The sequence below is a fragment of the Zingiber officinale genome, chromosome 11A (assembly GCF_018446385.1).
Source record: "Zingiber officinale cultivar Zhangliang chromosome 11A, Zo_v1.1, whole genome shotgun sequence".
NCBI lineage: Eukaryota > Viridiplantae > Streptophyta > Magnoliopsida > Zingiberales > Zingiberaceae > Zingiber > Zingiber officinale.
In genome coordinates this window covers 45,895,456-45,914,256 of record NC_056006.1, presented here as the reverse complement: position 1 = coordinate 45,914,256, position 18,801 = coordinate 45,895,456, and the positions used below count along the sequence as shown (strand labels likewise).

The window sequence follows — 18,801 nt, the reverse complement described above, 5'->3', positions numbered from 1 at the left end:
TTCTATTAATTTTGAAGAAACTTTCTTCAAATTCGATCTAATTTTTTATTGGATATCAAAATAAATTTAAAAACAGATCTTGATCTTGAGGGACGCTTCATAAATTTTTGTTAATTCCTCATCTGTAATATGTCATAAATAAAATTTAAATTTTTATTATTCAAGGAGTTCATCCCATCCAATCCCATCTCTTACCATTACATCTTAAACTAAGACGTTTTTACTCGATAATATACCTGGCTAGTTGGGTCTCAATGCAAGGATACCGAGGAAATCTGGTTCCGGAAGCATCCAAAATTAGTTTTGATTTATATGCTATAAACATAAAAAAGAAATAAGAAAAAACAATCGTATTTGTAGGTTAAGCTCTTTAGAGTAGACTACTTGGCAATTGTAAAGAAAGTTGTGTCAGTGGTGGACTTTCTTATTTTTTATTTTATTTTATTTATTTATTTATTGATAATTCAGGCGCTTGAATAAACCTCGGGAAACATCTCTATTTTAATTAATATGTATTAATTGAAAATAATTGTAAGGATAATTTTCAGTGAAGGAGGAATAAGAAATGAATGCGGAGGATGGAGGTGGGGGAAGAGATGAGTCAGTGATGAGCCTTGCGGCCCCCACAGTGTGTGGATGTCACGTGCGGTGAGCAGTACGGCGCTACGTTCTTTTTTTTTTTGTTTTTTTTTTTCAAATCCCCGTTTCTTCCCTCCTTGCTTCTCGCTCGCTCTGCTGCCAATGGCGTCAATGGCAACGCCACCGAACACACGTATGAGCACTCAGAAGAGTGCCACGCTTGCAGGCTTTTGCTCATCACCACACGCTGCCGCCGTACTGCGATCAAAATCGGGGTAGAAATTGTGGGTTGCAGCGGTGTCAGTGATCCAACTACAAGAATGATCGATGGATTTATTGATCGAGAAAAAAAAAGCAAAAAAAAAGAAGACGCCTGGTTTGGCAACTGCTGCTGTAGAAGCAGAGCAGCTGCTGGTGTCAGCGACGCTATTATTTCCACGCCCACGCCCACGGATCGCGCTTCGGGTGCTGCGCCGGTGACGCTAAGCGACCCTTCACCGTCTCTCGGATTCCCGTCCTCCACCGCGTACCACGCTATGCCCCACCTGCGGCGCGCGCAGGCAGTGTCTCCCCTGCTTGCGTCGCGATCCCATTCCCATTCCCATTCCTATGGCTAGCTACTACTAATGCGCGCACGTCTTTTCGGGCGAGGCCATTTCCAGCGCTGCGGATCTGCATAGCGTCACCATGGAGCCGACCGTGCCGCCGCCGGTGGTGGTGGTCGCACCTTCCCCCAAGTCGCCGCCCAGGTACCCAGACCTCTGTGGCCGACGGAGGCTGCAGCTCCAACTCCAGATCTTGAACCGCGAGATCGGCTTTATTGAGGTAATTCTAGCAAATCATTCATCTTTTTTGTTGCTGGGAGGCTTCTGTTGACTAATTTGTGGAACCCTTGGTGGTTTAGTTTTTCTTCTTTTGGATTCTTGGACGCTTCTTTTCCTACCATTTGATTTGAGAATTGGAAATTGATAAGCAAAATAGGTAAAGAGAAGGGGCTTGTCTACCTACACACAAAACTGAGGGAAAAAAAGTCTTATCCAATTGAATGGATGCCAAAGATTTTCGATTTTGTCAAGCAAGACGGGCATTAAGCCAATACGAAACGAAAAAGAAGATTTTTTTAATAGGAAAAGTTGCTGAGGTGGCTTCTGAAACGGATCCACATGTCTTCAGCCTAAACTATTTGGGGGACTGTGCTTGGTGACATTTTTTTTTCTTCGGTGCATACCTGATTAGGCTTCCGACAAATGTTCTCCAGGAACTTGATGTTGCAGCCTGTAAACCAGAATGCAACCTATAGATGTTATATCCGTTTAGTTGCCTTTTCCTTTTTTTTTTTTCTTTTTGTTGAATGGTGTTTTTTTTTTAAAAAAAATTTTGCCCTCCAAATTACGACTACATTATATGTATTTCAATTCCTAGATTTTGTAATATCAACATTACAGCTGAAGATCTACCGATTTCTAACCATATGCTTACTGTATAGTTTTGATGTTATTGTTACTCTTACAGCATGAACCTGCAAACTATAGTTGGTGGTTATTTTTGTTGTGCTGTCTGTTTGATCTTTGTCCGGCACAATTCTATTGTTTTGTTTTTTATTCAAACAGGAGGAATTACAATCTCTTGAAGGAAGTCAACCTGTGTCCAGATGCTGCAAAGAGTATGATCTACTTATTTTGTCTTCCACATTGCTCTGTTTTTTCCCTTCTGTGATTGAGAAAGCAACAATGTAGGTTACCCATAGATACACATCCTGTAAAATCTTTGAGAATGTATAGATTTACCATCTTCATCTTTCTATACTTGAAATCATAAACTTATTCCTCTCTGATTTTATAGCTTAAAGATATTTGAGTGAAGAGTTTGTATCCCGTTTGTGGCATTTGGTATCTCCTTTAAAATCTATTTCCCTGTGGCTGTTTTTTCTAGTCTGGGTTCAGGCCCGATTCCCCAATTCCTATATAGCCTGGCCTAAATTTTCTTTTCTTTTTTAAACTTACGGGATGGTTGACAGAAAACAATTGTGAAGTTTCTAGCTTTCTTTTGATCATGACAGAATATCACCCTGAAAAACAGGTACTGCTATTGATATATTTTTATGGTCTGTTAGTTTACATGGCTTAAAATGGCTTCTTACCTTGCATTTGTACAATTGCATTGTTTAAATATTCTGTAGCATTTGTTGACCGGAGTCCTAACTTGTATATATCATGCGTTTCAGGGTCAACGAGTTTGTAGGGACAAAACCTGATCCCATGGTGCCTATGTATGATTCTTCCATTTCCCCTGTTATATACTTACATTTTATGTAAAAATTCATAACATCCATGCTTTTCTGTCAACTAGAAATACGAAGATTCAAAGATCTTGTTGCTTGTGGAGATGGCTTGGGTACTTTCTCAGTTCTTTTGACATTTATCAGTTCTTCATGCAATTAATATATGCTGTTAGTTTACAACTCCCAATCATAGGTTGCCTATGTTAACCCAAACAGCTGAGAATAAACCTAAGTTAGTTTGCAAAGGGAAAGATTGGCCTTCTCCTATGTTATTAGATAGTTTAAGTTACTATGGCTTCTTGTTAACTGTTGAGGCATCAATATTTTATATTGGATATTTCTTTATTTTATTTGTTCTTTGTATTACTATCAGTGAGAATCATAAGCAAGCCGTGGCAATTATAGTAGGATCAAAGAAACTATGTTTTTTGAAAATTCACATTTTGTTGCTAGTTGCTACTGAAAAATACTAATGTTACCTAGAGGGAGGATATCAGCTGGACAATGTACCTTGGTACTTTATGAATACGCCTTCTCGAAGATTCATGTAATGTGAAAGTGACCACATGTAAATCTTTTTCTATTAGAATAAAGATTGATGTTAGAAAGTTCAGTGGCATTCATGTTCACTGTAAACGTTCATGCTAACTGCAAGACTTGCTTTGAAACTAACATCACCAAAATTATTTGATTAATTGTATAATTTGTTAGATCCTTTTTGTTTTAGTTAAGATCCTGTTACTTGTGACCCACTTGTAGGATAGACTTTTACCTTGTTGTTAAATCTTTTAATTGATCATATCATGCTTTTTTTAATTAGCTGCAAAATATATTATAGACTACGAAGCTGTTAGCATCATACTCTGAAGGCCTTTCAACAAGTTTAGTGCTGGGATGATGCGAAAATTACTACTATGATATTGATACAAATTTTTATAGGATAACATCTGTAAGATTGTTGATTCATTTTCTTTACCTCATAATAAGTTTCATTATTTTTCTATCTCAGGTCTAAATTGTGCTTCGATTTCTCATGGATTTGCTGCTTCAGTGGGTGTGCGCTTGGGCTGCAAAGACCAAGCTGCTCTTGTTCACAGATTTGCACCTGTTGTCAATGTGGATGTCCAATCTCTCAATGTTGTCATGATATGTCATGCAGACGTTGCTGCAGTAGTTCAGGAGTTACTTGTAGCTGCAGCAAAGCATGCGGTAGTTGTTCAAAGTCTATCTGTAGTTGCATTGGAGCATGTTGTGTTTGCCTTAAAGTTCCTTGCATTTGTGGCATAAAATGCATCAGCTGCTCAAAAACTCCCTGCAGTTCCTGCAGCAAATGCTCAAAAGTTCCTTGCAGTTCTGGTGAAACATGCTGCATTTGCTCAAAAGTTCCTAGCACCTGTCCAACATGCTGCAGCTGCTCAAAAGATCCTTGCACTTGCAATGGAACTTGCTGCCTAAAAAAGCCTTGCAGTTGCATCCCAACATGCTGCAGTTGCCCAAAAACTCAGTGCGGTAGTTATGGCACATGCTGCAGCTGCTCAGATGTGTGTTTCTTCAAAAGACGATGTCATTGTTTGAGTAGTTCCTGCTTGAGAACATGTCGGCCATCCTTCTCTTGTTCATGCGGTGATAAACCGTGTTGCTGTGACTGCAACACATCATGCTCAAATTTGTGGCGTGCTCGATCCTTCTGCTGTGATTGTAAGCCATCATGTTCCAGTTCATGCTGTGATCAACAATGTTGTGGCTGGAAACTTAGGGGTTGCCAAAAACCTTGTGGTTGCTCATGGTGCAGTGGCTGGATACCTTCATGCTTCTTACCATGCTGCTCTCGAAAATGGTGCTGCTGTAGCTCTAGGCCTTCATGCTCCAGTTCCTGCTGTTCCTTTCCCAAACTCTCCTGCCCAGAGTATTCTTGTGGATGTGTCTGGTCCTGCTCTAGGTGTACAGATGCATGTCATTTACCAAAATGTGCTAAGCCCTGCTGCGTCACTGGATGTCTGTGTTAAGGTGAAGAACATTAGTTTTCAGGTTTGACATACCATATTAACTCTATTGTATCTCTGAATCACGTTTTTATTGTTTAATGCATAAAATTTTGCTAAGCATGCCTAGCTTGTTTACTTGAGGTCCTGCCTGTTAATCAAGATAATGAGTTTATTTAAATTGGTTACTGCTTCTTGCATATAGTGCTTCTCAAGAGCTTTTCCAATGCTTGTTCAGTTGAATTCCATAGTGACAATAGCAACAATCAAGTTTTATCCCATTAGATTGGATCGGCAAATTCCATTGTGAGATCTCTAATATTTCATTTCTTAACAATTGTATTAGTTATAATCTGACATGGTAAGGAGAGATTAAAATGGATGTGGCAGAAGAATCATATATCTAAATATACCATAATTATATGATGAACGGAAATAAGATTGCTATCAGTAGGATATGGATAAGGAAATATGCTGGTAGATATAGGAGATCACAGGTATCAAATAGGATAGATGTATCATTGAAACGATCAAGATGGGTTTATTAGGTCATCTTGTACTGGGCATGTTCTTTGAAGTTTCTGAGATCATCAAGAAAAATGCAGGTGCAATGAGTGGCAATGATCGTGAGGTAGGATAATGAGGGAGTTGGTCTCCTTGACAGAAGCCTCAAGAACGCCTAAGGGAAGGAAAAGTGCGTACGAGGTTGCTCCTCCACTCCTCTCATTTAGGGATGCAGTGATGAGATGATTTGGGGGGAGCTATGAATAGCATGGCGGTAAAGAGATGATGAAGAAGATTTGAGGGTAGAATTGAAGTTGGATTGGCGTAGAATAGAAGTTGGATTAGGTTAGGATGAGCATATGCTGGGCACCCACATTGGGCGCCCAGCTTCACTAAGGCGCCCATGTGGAATGCCCACGGGGGTGTGTAGTGTAAGACCTAGTCACCATGCTGTAGACGTTATGTTGCAGACTTCGTCCGTGACAGCGTGTTTTCTATTTTTTATGTTTTTTTCAATAATTTTTCTCTTTCATTTTAAATTAATATAAATAATTTATCTTTCTTTCTTCTTAAACTAAAATAAAATTTTCATTTCTCTCTTCTATAATTGTATACAATAATCATCGTGGTACTGATTTTTAAAAGTGTAACTGCTACTAAATAATAGCTACACGTTATAGTAGTTACCTACTGTATTATAGCAGCTACTACACTGTTGAAGCAATTATTGTATTGTTGTAGCATCTACTGTACCGCTATAGTAGCTACTGCATAGTTGTAGCAACTATTTGATGTGCGTAGATTATATATACTTTTATACATATTTTGACACACATTCACATACTTTACGCATACCTTACCTATGCATTTTTATACCCCTTGTCTTACTTTCAGCATAATTATTTTTCGTTGTTTGGAGATATTCTCTTTGTGCATTTTCTGTTGACAGGAGTTAAATTCGAAGAGAAAATGGAGTTCGTGGTTGATCCGGATAGCAAACGAAGGCAACCGATATTGGCTATGTGAATCCACACAATCGTGTGGCAAGGAGGAAATGACATGGTCGTGTGGTGCAGACAACCCATGTATCACCACATCAACAACATGAGCATGGTCGTGTGGATCCACACGGCCATGTAGATCACACGAAGCAATACTTCCACACGACCATGTGGCCAAAGCAGAATAGAAGAAGAGCACGGTCGTGTGAATTCACACAGCCCTTTATCCCATCCAGAGCCAAAGCAGAACACGGCAGTGTGACCCACACAACCATGTCACCCTAGCAGATAGTAGAAAGAAGGAGGCCGTGTGAAATCCACATGGTCGTGTCATGGGCCGTGTGGTGCCTGTGCCCAGCTCTATAAAAGGGAGTTTCTCCCCCATTTTAGGGAAGGAAGGCTCTCCCTTTGGGAAGATCCATCTTGGTGCTGATTTTCACTTTCTTCGACCTTCATCCGACGATCCGAGATCATCTTCATCTCCGCATCAACTCCGAAAGCTCTAGATTAGATCCAAAGATCACTCAACGTCATTGGATAAACATTTCTCTTCTCTTCTCTTTAATTTGGGATTTGAATGCTTGTGATCTATATGTCTTTGGATCTCTATCTTAGTGCCATGGAGTATATCCTTTGTTTTAGGATTAAGGGAGTAGTTGTGGTATAATTTGATGTAAGAACTCATGGATATGCCAATTTCCTATCCAAATGATGTTATCATGCTTTGTATCTATTCGATCTTATGTGAATTCCTGTGTTTGGACTTAATTATCATGTTTGATTGGATGTTTGTATGTGCTTTTGGATCTTGTAGAGGGATAACCTAGATTGTATGATTGAGGGACGCTAGTGACAGGCAGATCCCGCTAACAAACGTCTAGGGTATTATCTTGAAAGGTGAAGTAGGTCCTCACGAGGAAGTGGGATGGTTGAATGCAATTATCACCATCATCTCTATGTATGTTGAGTTGTTCATGTGTTTCTATGTTGTATGAACGAGGGATGCTAGTGACAGGCAGATCTCGTTAACGGACTTCATAGGAATCATACCTATTCGATTACTAATGGTGTTGATCAAAATCCCTTGTCGGTTGTCCTCTGTAGGGGAGAACTGACAACTTCCTACATATGCATGTGGATTGAGGATGTGAATTGGTAAATCATGTTATATTGATGAATATCACAATGTAATTGAACGCCTAAAACTTTCACAAAACTAAGTTACTCACTTGATTTTCTGGTGACAAGTCTTGAATTTATACATAGTACTCTATGTGCTTTACACAATTGTTTAGCTAATTCTACATGATACAACATTAGTGCTTATAATCTGTCCTTGTCGGTTCAAAACCAATCACAGCGGAAATCCAATAGACAACACATACAACTATAAACGAAGACTGCTAGCTGGCTAGGCTTACACCACACAATAAAACAACACTCCAGGAACAAAGCTGGAACACAAAGCTAAATACACAAATTCATATATATCAAAATATAAATAAACAAAAACGGAGATAGATCTTCTGTTGTGACGTGGGGACCGTAGGATACTCCAAGCAACTCCATAAACAACCTGGTACCGAAAAATAGTATCCGTGGGGTGAGTTCAACAACTCGGCGATATTGACATGCGTAGTAAGCTATAACGATAATAACTATGGAGTACATCTCTGGACAAAAGTCGAAATGCATAGAAAGGTCAAGAGAATTGTACTCACGGGGCCTCTATCGAATAGTCGGTCGTCGAGAGTATCATAAATCTTGTATGACGTCAAACATACGATCCATCCAATCTGACGTATAAGTCGTGAATATAATCGATTAATCATAAATCGTATGATTCCAAGATAGCGGGTCACCCCGATGCGCTCGACCATCTCACACATGGTGAGGCCGAGTGGGTAGAGCTGACAACCACACTCTGCCACATTACTACTCGATGGTGGCGAGTGGACGGGATCTATCGAGTACACTTATTCTCCTATCCCAAATCATAAATGGGGAGCTCAATGCTCTCTCCCGGTACACGATGACGGGGAGGAATCTCTGCCGGCTACCACGCTGCATCACACTACCCATGAGCGGACCAACGGAGCCAAACAGAGTCCAACCGCTGCCGGCTACCACTGCTACACTAAACCAGGTGAGCGAATAGAGTAGAACTGCGCGGCTACCGAGTCACTGCACCAACGGAGCCAAATGCCACACACTCGATATACCACTAACCCGGGTGGTGGTGTGTACATATGGCGATGTGCTCGACAATAATGGAGCAGACTATCGTACAACATGCAATCATGCGAGATGATGCATGACACTAAACATGACAATATCCTGAACAACATAGCAATATCCATATATAGATATAAAATGTGTACCATAGGACAATGAACCAAATCAAAGGTACACAGATCAGATAAGGTATCAAAAACCTAGGTCCTGAGCACAATAAGGCATGATATGTCACTACCTCTATGAGCATATATACAATCATGTGGGTACTAACATAAAATGCATAACAGGGGAGCAAACAAGCATATAACAGATCAGGTAGTGACCAACCGAAGAAAAGACGAACATAATCATTACTAAAGGTTATAACCTACTAAACATATCAACATGACTTTATCAAAAGATAAGTCAAGGTACCTGCCTCCAATAGCAGGTCCAATCCAGTCAAATCCAACGTCAAGACGCTCATCTCGAATCAGTCCTGTAATACATGGTATCCAGATTTAGCTAATTACATATAAATAAATTAGCTAAATCAATTCCTCGAGAAACTAACATAAATCCAGATCCAATTCTAAATCCTAATTGGATCATTTAACTCCTCAATCGATTCTAACTAATCCATTCTAATTAGGACTTGCAATAAGCATAATCAATCATAGCAACTTACCCAATTTAGCCCTAATTCAACACATATATCAACTAATCAAATAATCCAAATTCACTATGATCTGTAGCATGTATCAAATGCCCCTCACCTTACCTTACTTCTCAACCGCTCCTGTTAATCCACAGCCAAGGAAGTTTGCTGTCGGAAGGATGTAACTACTGCTGAAAACACCACAGCTCTTGTCGGACACCTCTTCATTGCTCGGATCCCAAAAAGGAAACACCCAATCAACACAATACCAAGATGAGATACACAAATCATCACTAGAAAACGTACCCACTGAACTTACCTTTGCTTACAGCCATTGCTTATCCATAGCTAGGGATCATAACTGCTGGGAATCCTCGGAAGAACACAACTACTCTTATTGGAAACCTCCGCATTGCCTTGACAAAAGAGGATCAAGGAAACAATCATAAAATTTATTTACAACCACAATCCAGCAGCAACATTATCTATCCAAAACTTACCAAATGCCAACAACTTGGACTAAGTCAACCTCCTCCTTTAAAAACCCTCAACTGAAGCAAGATCAACCTCAGTAAACTAAAAACCCCAATCTGTCATACAAATCAAAACTAAGTAAGTGTTAATCCCTCCACAATAGAAATTGTAAATGAGATCCCTACCTCTATTCCAGATCAGTGGAAGAAAGAACTCGACATCTTGAAACTAGAGCACAGCGTGGAGGAGGTCGACGCTGTTCGGGTCGAGAGATGGCAGTGTCGGCAGGGCACAGTGAAGGCCACGCGGAACAGATCTAGGGCAGAGGAATTCGGCCGGCTAGTCGGCGATCGGGAGAGGAGAGAAATCGGTGGCTGGATCGACAGTGGTGCACAGGGGCATAGAAAGTAGGGCGATGTGGAGAGGGCTAGGGCACAGCGGCGTCGGTTGTGGTAGCCGGCGCGATGAAGACGATGAAGAGGAGAAGAGTCGGGCGGAGGCGAGTCTTTGCTGTCATAGAAGATAAAGGGAAAAAGGAGAAGGAAATCGTCGGCACGAGGAGGTTAGGGCACGGGGTGAGTTCGGCGGAGGAGAAGAGGAAAGGCACGTGGGGGAAAAATGAGGGAAACGGCGGGGGAGAGGAGAAAAAGAAAATAAAAGAAAAGAAAAAAAGAAAAAGGAAATGATTTAAATAAAATAAACATTTCCTCGTTAAAACGGGGTAGTCTAAACAGGCTTTCGCGGGACCCAGTTTTCATCCCCGTAAACTCGTGTCCATACGGTCTCCGAAAAATTCCAGAAATTTTTTTAAAAATTCTGAAAAATAACCTTATCATTATTCGCCATTTTTCGATATTTTACACAATGAAACTGAACCCCTAGAACTTTCACAAAAACCAAGTTTCTCACTTGATTTTCTTGTTTTAAGTCTTGTTTCTTTACTTAGTACCCTATTTTCTTTAAACAATCGTTTAGCTAATTCTTTGTGAGATATCGTTAGTGCTTATAACCAGTCCTTATGGATTCGATATCTTTTATTACTGATGGTAAAACCATGCACTTGCGGTTGCATAAGAAGTTTTTGACGATGTTACCGGGGACTGTGCTTATAACATTAGCGATAATCATTTAAATTAAACTAAACTTTTCTTTTCTTTTCTATTTCATACTTGAAACTAGTCTCAATTTTTTTTGTTTGTACCATTTCATTTTGCATTTCTTATTTCTTATTTCTTTTTTTGCAATTCAAATTCTGCACTTTATATTTTCAACACTTTAGTTTGTGTTTGAACAATTTGCAATATCGTTTTTGTATGCATAGATCTAACTTTGCAGGAGAGCTATTACCTTTTGACTCTGAGATTGATAAAACTTATCGTAGAAGAAGAATCTTGCAAAGACATCAAGAAGAACGATAATTTTCAAACATGGCAAACAAACCTCTAAAGGATTATGCAGTACCATATGCATGTGGGATTCCGTCTAGTATCACCAGACCACCCATTGAGGCCAATAATTTTGAAATAAAACTTGTGATAATCACCATGGTACAACAGAACCAATTTGGGGACGGACCACATGAAGACCCGAATCAACATCTTGAAATTTTTTATGAAATCTGTGGCACAATGAAAATGAACGGTGTTCCGGCAAAGGCAGTGAGACTACTATTATTTGGGTTTTCTTTGAGAGATAGGGCTAAACAATGGCTAAATTCCTTGCCAACTAATAGCATATCAACTTGGGAGCAATGTGAGCAATAATTTTTGGACAAATTTTATCATCCAAGCAAAATTGCTCATATGAGAAATTTGATAGCAAGCTTCAGACAGTCAGACTCTAAATCACTATTTGAAGCATGAGATAGATTTAATAATATGCTCAGACAATGCCCACATCACGGACTTAAAAAATGGTTAGTACTGCATATATTTTATAACAACATCAACTACCACACCAAGGTGCCCCTAGACTCTGCAGCTAGGGGAGGCACTAATGAACATGAGTCTAGATGAGGCCGAGGACATCATTGAAAGTGTGGCTCAGAACCATCATAAGTGCGAATCCGAAAGATGTGGAGGCTCTTCATCTGTAAATCCAATTAAAGCTACAGGAAAATTTGATGTAGATGCAATTACATTAATGTCTGCAAAGCTGAATGCTCTGACCATAAAACTGGAGAATATGGAAACAAAAACAAGCACGGTTAATGCAATAGTATGTGTATGCAAAACTTGTGGGAGCACTGGTAAGCGAGTCTGTCACATCCGCTAATCAAATTGATAATGTATTTCCACTGAACCCCTTAATTTTGCAATAACGTTGTAGTAACGAGCCCAGGATCGATCTCTCGAGGAACCAACGGTAGGATGTAATCTAGGTTGTCTTTTATTCCTATTTTTGGGGTTTTAATATGTAAGTGGAGTTGGGGGTTTTAAAGCTTTGAATATAAATCTACAAAGGAAAACACAGTAGTAAAGAAATTAATCTAAAGCATAACTAAAACCTACCTATGTGCCAACAATCAAACCTTAACGCATTGTCACTCCTACATTGAGATTAAATCATTGACACACTCTTAAACTAAGGAATGAAATACAAGATGCAAATAAATCTGATCTACAACACCAATTAAAACCCTAGCATGAATTTAAACTCTAAACACTTAACCAAGCAGCAAATTAAAATTAAACTAAGCTTCAACAAGGAAAGAAACGCTAATTACTTGCATAAAAATATAACAAAACATAAAAGTAATCTGTTCTAAGTTACAAAACAATAATAAAAGTGAACTAAACCCTAACCAATCCAACTCGCAACCAATCTCACCAAACTTCACACTCTTGCTGTCACACAAGAGTGCCAAAGTCGAGACCACCCAACTTTGGACCTCAGTGGAGCATCTCAGTGGCGTATCAGTTTAAGGAATGCTCAAGAACACCGACGACACCAACGGACCACCCCCGACGAGCTAAGAACATCTCGGAACCCATAAATGATGAAAATCTGGAAATCTGGTCTCTGGATCTGATGGGAAGCTGTGGAACGCGGATGGACATCTGATGGAGTTTAGCAACGCCGGAAGACAACCTCCAAATGTTGCTGATGGGAATCGGAGCTCAGATTTGGAGGACCACCGCCAAATTTGAGGTGAAACAGGGAGATGCCGCGAGCCAAATTCCACCGGAGAGAACATCCTCCAATGACTCCAGAAGATCGGGATGATACCGCCGAGAAGCTCTCCACCGAGATTGAAGCTCTAGAGATTGATTGGAGAAGAGAAAGGGGCTGAAATCCGGAAGAAGACGCGCGCCGGGACGAAGCTGCGCGGTGGAGGATCGACACTAGAAAACACTGTAGCTTCTGTGTTTTGAATCTGTCCCAGATCTGAACCGACGGCTGGGATCAATTTGGAGCTAAATCAACGGTGAAAGTTCGCCTAAACTCCGATCCAAAGGTACTGATCTTGATCTAGGGTCTGGATCTACTCTCCCATAGGTTGGATCGATCAGATCATCACTGGATGGCCCAGATCCACCTAGTCTTCAATAAACGGTCCAGATTAAGTCGGGCTGGATCAATAGCTAGATGAACTTAGATCTGCATCAAAACTTCTGGATCTTCATCAATGGCTCAGATCTGCTCCCCATTAAGTTGGATCGGCCAGATCTTCAACGGATGGTCCAGATCTGTCCTATTCTTGATGAACGGCCCATAATGCTCAATGGCTAGATCTTCTTGTTTGAACTCCGATTTGAGCCCAATTTCGGTCCAAATAGATCCAAATCCAAGATCCTTTGATGCCTACAAAATAAGAATCAAATATTAGCATCAAATAATATAAAAATAAAGTAATTTGCAATTAAGTCCAAAAATACACACAATGCACAAAATGTGATGTAACCATGATTTTAATTTATGAAATCAACATCAAACCATGCATATATGAATAAAAAAATGCAGTAAAATCATGGTTATTAAATCCCCCACACTTAGTCTTGAACGCCCCGTGAAAGTAAAGAAAACTAAAAATCATCTCCATAGAAAATTTCCCTACCAATCTCTAAAATATAGTAAAAGGAATTTAAGTAAGATCATCTAAAGATCACTAACAATCATGAACACAATCCAAACAATAATCAGTAGGTATGGTAGTTTCAATCCAATTGAAAAATTAAGCAAGTCGCACTCTCACAAGGGATTTACCTATTCTAGCTCTCATACTCAATATTGCATATAAGTGGAGCTCACTCAATGCAACTCACAACATTTCACTACCATAAGCTTGCTTATTTTCTAATTCTCCGACACTATAAACATAGCATACATGAATCAAAAGGATTTAATCATCAAAAATTGAAATGGAAGCAAAAAGAACAAGTGAAGAGAATGTAATGGCAAAAGAAAAGTATTCAATGAAGAAAATGAGAAGATAAGAGTATTGGAGGAATATACTTGATGAGTTGACCCTTCAATGTAAAAAGAGATGAATACCATTTGTTTTTATCACTTCAAAAGACCAAGCTAACCTCCCCTTTATTAGGATCGACGGTCGAGGCTAGAGAGGGGGGGTGTGAATAGCCGACCCCAAATTCGCGTTTCTTCCTACAATTTTAGTTAGCGCAGCGGAAATACAATGTAGAAATGAAACAAAGAATAGCAAACCTTAAACTCGACGATGTAACGAGGTTCGGAGATGAAACTCCTACTCTTCGGCATGTCCGTAAGGTGGACGAAGCCTATCAATCCGTCGGTGGATGAGACCCCGGAAAATCGGCTAAAAGAAACTCCTTCTGGGTGGAGAAACCCCGTCACAAACTTCTTGCAACAGCAAGATAGGAGTACAAAGATACAGCACAATACAAAGGCAGTAAGAATGTAAAAACACAGCTTGCCTTCTCGTCGACTGGATGAAGCAGTAACTTCACGAAACACCTACAACAGCAGGAACCAGCCGAAGGAAGCTTCCACGAAGCTTCAAGAAAATGAGAGCTCAGCAAAGCTCTGATTGCAGTAAGATCAGAAAGAAAAGAGAGGCCGCCAGAGTGCCGAACCCTTCCCTGTAGAAACCCTCTTATATGAACCTGCGAAGAAGACAAAGAAGACACAGAGAGAAATCTAGCCGTTGTGTCTCAACGGCTAGACCTGGACCGATCAGGCCATAGCCTGATCGATCCAGGACATCCCTGATCGGTCTTGGGGACCGATCAGACTATCGCCGATCGGTCCCGGCATCGATCGACGCTTCACGAGAGTTGCGGACTCTCGGTCGGACCGATCAGGGACTCAGTGGATCGGTCCGCACCGATCCCCTCTTCTTCTCCCGATCTTCTTCGTCAGATGACACCGATCGGTCACCGACCGATCGGTAATTCAAAACACCTGTTGTTACCGATCGGTCACCGCATCGATCACCAACGACATCGATCGGTCACGGGCCGATCCAAACTCCCACCCTAAACCCTACCGGTCACGAGAACGAGCTCACAGCCCTCTCGACCTAGTCCGAGAACGAGCTCCCGAGCCCTCTCGACCTAGTCCGAGAACGAGTTCACGAGCCCTCTCCGACTTGCTCGGTCCGAGAACGAGTTCCGAGCCCTCTCGACCTAGTCCAGGAGCCACCGAGCCCTCTCAGGCTTCCACGTCCGGTCCGCAGAACGAGCTCCCAAGCCCTCTCGACTGGTCCGAGAACGAGCTACCGAGCTGCCTCCGACCGTCTGTCCAGAGCAGGCTCCCAGCCCTCTCGACCTAGTCCGGAGAACGAGCCACCGAGCCCTCTCGACTTCCCACGCCAAGCTTCCATACTGACTTCTCCTGCCAAGCTCCTCGCTGACTTTTCCGTGCTAAGTCTCCATACTTGGACTTTTCCCGTGCCAAGCTCCCTGCTTGGACTTTTCCGTGCCAAGTCTCCATACTTGGACTTTTCCCGTGCCAAGCTCCCTGCTTGGACTTTTCCGTGCCAAGTCTCCATAATTGGACTTTTCCCCGTGCCAAGCTCCCATCTTGGACTTTCCGTGCCAAGTCTCCATACTTGGACTTTTTCCGTGCCAAGTCTCCATACTTGGACTTTTCCGGTGCCAAGTCTCCATACTTGGACTTTACCGAATCAAGTCAACTCAAGTCGGGTCAACCAGGTCAACCTTGACCGAAGGTTGCACCCACAATCTCCCAAGTTTGTATTCTTGTCAAACATCAAGATACAACTTTTCTATTCTCGTCAAACATCAAAATACAACTCGAGTCAGGTCAACTCGAGTCGGGTCAACCAGGTCAACCTTGACCTAAGGTTGCACCAACAATCTCCCCCTTTTTGATGTTTGACAAAAACCATAATCAAGTTAGGTTAACCCGATAACCTAACTTAGGTTTTCCAATAGTTCTCCAATCAATGTTCTTCCTTGAACATTTTCTAAACATTCTCCCCCTTTTTGACACACATCAAAAAGAGTGAATCAAGGTCAAGAGTTTCTTCCTAATGAAAGTCCCATACCTTTCAATGAAACCCTTAATTTCCCCCTTGATACTAAATACAACAATCAACATAGTGACCATCCCATATCACTCATCTTGACGAGTAAAAACTCCCCCTAAAGGTCAACTCCCGCTTGACCAATAGGTAAAACTCCCCCCTAAAGGTCAACTCCCCCTTGACCATTGCACCAACAATGTCTTGGAGAGTTTCAATCCTTTAGAAATCTAAAATACCAACTTCCCGCTGAAATTTCAGACAATCAGTCGAAAATCAGCATTTTGGCACGCTCAGCCCTTTACTGGATCGGTCACCAGACCGATCCACACTTCCTTGGATCGGTCCAGTGACCGATCCACACTACTCTGGACCGATCAGGCTCTTCTTTGATCGGTCCACAACTCTCTGATAAGAGTTCTGAATTTTTTTCCTCCCGAAATTCAGAAACCCTTAAAAAATTACAGAAAATTCTAAAAATTGTAAAATTTTGAGGATACATTCCTTATAACATATATTATCATGGAAAAATAGTTTTCTACGAAGATAACTTCCATTTTTAAATCTTGATACAAAGTTTGAAAGACTTTGAAATAGCTCAAGGTTAATCCATCTTTGTATCAACTTGCTCAATGATGAATGCTATCACTAGAAAAGCTTCATCAAGGTTTTTCAAATCAATTTTAAAATGATTTTAAACCATTCAATTTAGGACCACAATCTTAGGGCTAAATGTACATGACTTGTACACAAGCTTTCCCTATGATCCTCCATTTTGAATTAGACTCATCTAGGTACAAGAACTATGCACCTTGATCCTAACTCATGATCCTAATATCTCACACACATCTAAGGTGTATCAAACACATCCAAGTCAATTTTGATGTGAGATATGGTTTAGGTCATCTTAATCTAAGTTCTCATGCATTTTCTAAATAATAATTTGATTTCCATGTCAAATTGTGTTTTTGTCCTTAAGTCAAATTAATTGATTATAAATGCAAAAGATGATGACATGGCATATAATGATATCATAAGTAAAAACATGTGCCGATGTCATGATGTCATGACATAAAGTATGAAACTTAAATAAGGCATGACATATGACTAACCTAAGTATTATCATGACATTTCAAATGATAATAAATTAAATATGATGTCATGACATGACATATGACAAACAATACATGGCAAATAATATATAAAGGTATAGAAAATACCTAATTCTAGCCTTAGTTGCCATTTTTGATAATTTTGATCATTTTGCCATAAATTCCATATTCCTAAGTGTAATAGACCTAAAATCATATACTAAAGATTTTTAGATCACTATGTGCCAATTAGATTGACCCTAGAGAATTCCCCGAATATGGTTGGCACATGCTAATCACCTTAGGAATAATTTCTTAATCTCATTTTCAAGGCTTGATTACACCTTGAACATTCCTAAAGTGCCACCTTTTTCCATGATTAGGTTAACTACCTATTCAATTAAGGTTGGCACACTCTAATTCATCTAGTGTGATGGAATCACGCTCCTAGGAACCCAATACCTATTTGAGCTCATTGGGTTCACTAAATATTCACTAGGGATGACTTCCCTAGCAACCCTCCTAATGATCCTCCTAGGCTTTAAAGCCTTGGTCGTTTGAGACTCATCAAGATCAACTCTAGGGGTGACTCCCCTTGTGACCTTAGTGATGGTCTTCCTAGCCCTAGGTCTTGTTCCATAATCGAATGGAACATCATGATAAGTGGGCTTGACTACTTGAGACTTAGGTTTGTGACACAAACCTCTCATGTCCTTGGGCTTTGGTTTTTGACCCTTAGACCCTAGAGTTGACTTCTCTAAATTCTTAAGGGTCTTTTCTAAATTGTCAAGCCTTGACCTCAAGACTTGATTTTCCTTTTCTAATACCTCAAGTTTTAATTTGTCATTTATCTTTGAGGTATTCCTAGGCATATGTCTAGTTGTTTTGGGATTTCTACCTAGGTTCTCCTTAGCCTTAGATGAGTTAATTCTAGGGTTGGTACTTCTAGTATTGTCCTTATCTAGACTAACATGTTTGGCACCTAAGGACATGTATCGGATTCTATGGTTATCATGCTTATCATCTTTGGCAATTGCAATAAAGCTACTAGCATGTTTCTTATTAGAATTGCAATAATGTGCCTTAAAAGGTACCTTAGGGTTTGCCTTAGCTCCCCCTATAGATGTGCTTGGTCTCTTGTCCTTGTGAGGTTGCCTCCCCCTCGGACATTGGCTCCTATAATGTCCCCTTTGCTTGCATTGGAAGCACACCACGTGCTCCTTGCCCTTGCGTATCGGGACTCCGGCTTCCTTGACCTTTGGCGTCGGTGGAGTCTTCCTAATCCTCTTTGGACATTTACTCTTGTAATGCCCAAATTCCCTACACTCAAAGCACATTATATGTAATTTACTTGAAAGTAAATTGCTTGAGTTACCTAGGGTTGAGGATGGTTGTATGCTTTCTTCTTTATCCCTTCCGGAAGTAGAGGCTTCTTCTTCTTGCTCCAATCTTGAAGAAGAACTCTCCTCCTCCTCTTCCTTAGATGTTGAGTAGCCCTCAATTTCTAATTCCTTTCCTCCATGATGTGAGCTACTTGGCTCACTTGAC

At 40.6% G+C, this 18,801-nt stretch overlaps 1 protein-coding gene and 1 non-coding gene across 3 annotated transcripts; one reads left to right on the top strand and one right to left on the bottom strand.

The window, feature by feature from the left end:
- Positions 1 to 1,041: 1,041 nt before the first annotated feature.
- LOC122032757 (keratin-associated protein 5-1-like) lies at positions 1,042 to 6,391 on the top strand. 2 transcript variants are annotated; one of them, XM_042592072.1, is made up of 6 exons: positions 1,042 to 1,404; positions 2,190 to 2,242; positions 2,804 to 2,848; positions 2,929 to 2,973; positions 3,870 to 4,888; positions 6,296 to 6,391. In XM_042592072.1, exons 1-5 carry the CDS (start codon positions 1,267 to 1,269, stop codon positions 4,864 to 4,866), a joined length of 1,278 nt encoding a protein of 425 aa, XP_042448006.1. In that variant the 5' UTR covers positions 1,042 to 1,266; the 3' UTR covers positions 4,867 to 4,888; positions 6,296 to 6,391. The 2 variants fall into 2 exon arrangements, with proteins under 2 accessions (XP_042448006.1, XP_042448005.1); XM_042592071.1 differs by lacking the exon at positions 6,296 to 6,391 and having other exon boundaries at positions 1,043 to 1,404; positions 3,870 to 4,962.
- Positions 6,392 to 11,495: 5,104 nt separating this feature from the next.
- On the bottom strand, positions 11,496 to 11,602 carry LOC122033188. The gene has a single exon (XR_006126434.1). It is a non-coding gene; the product is annotated as a small nucleolar RNA R71 (small nucleolar RNA).
- Positions 11,603 to 18,801: the final 7,199 nt, after the last annotated feature.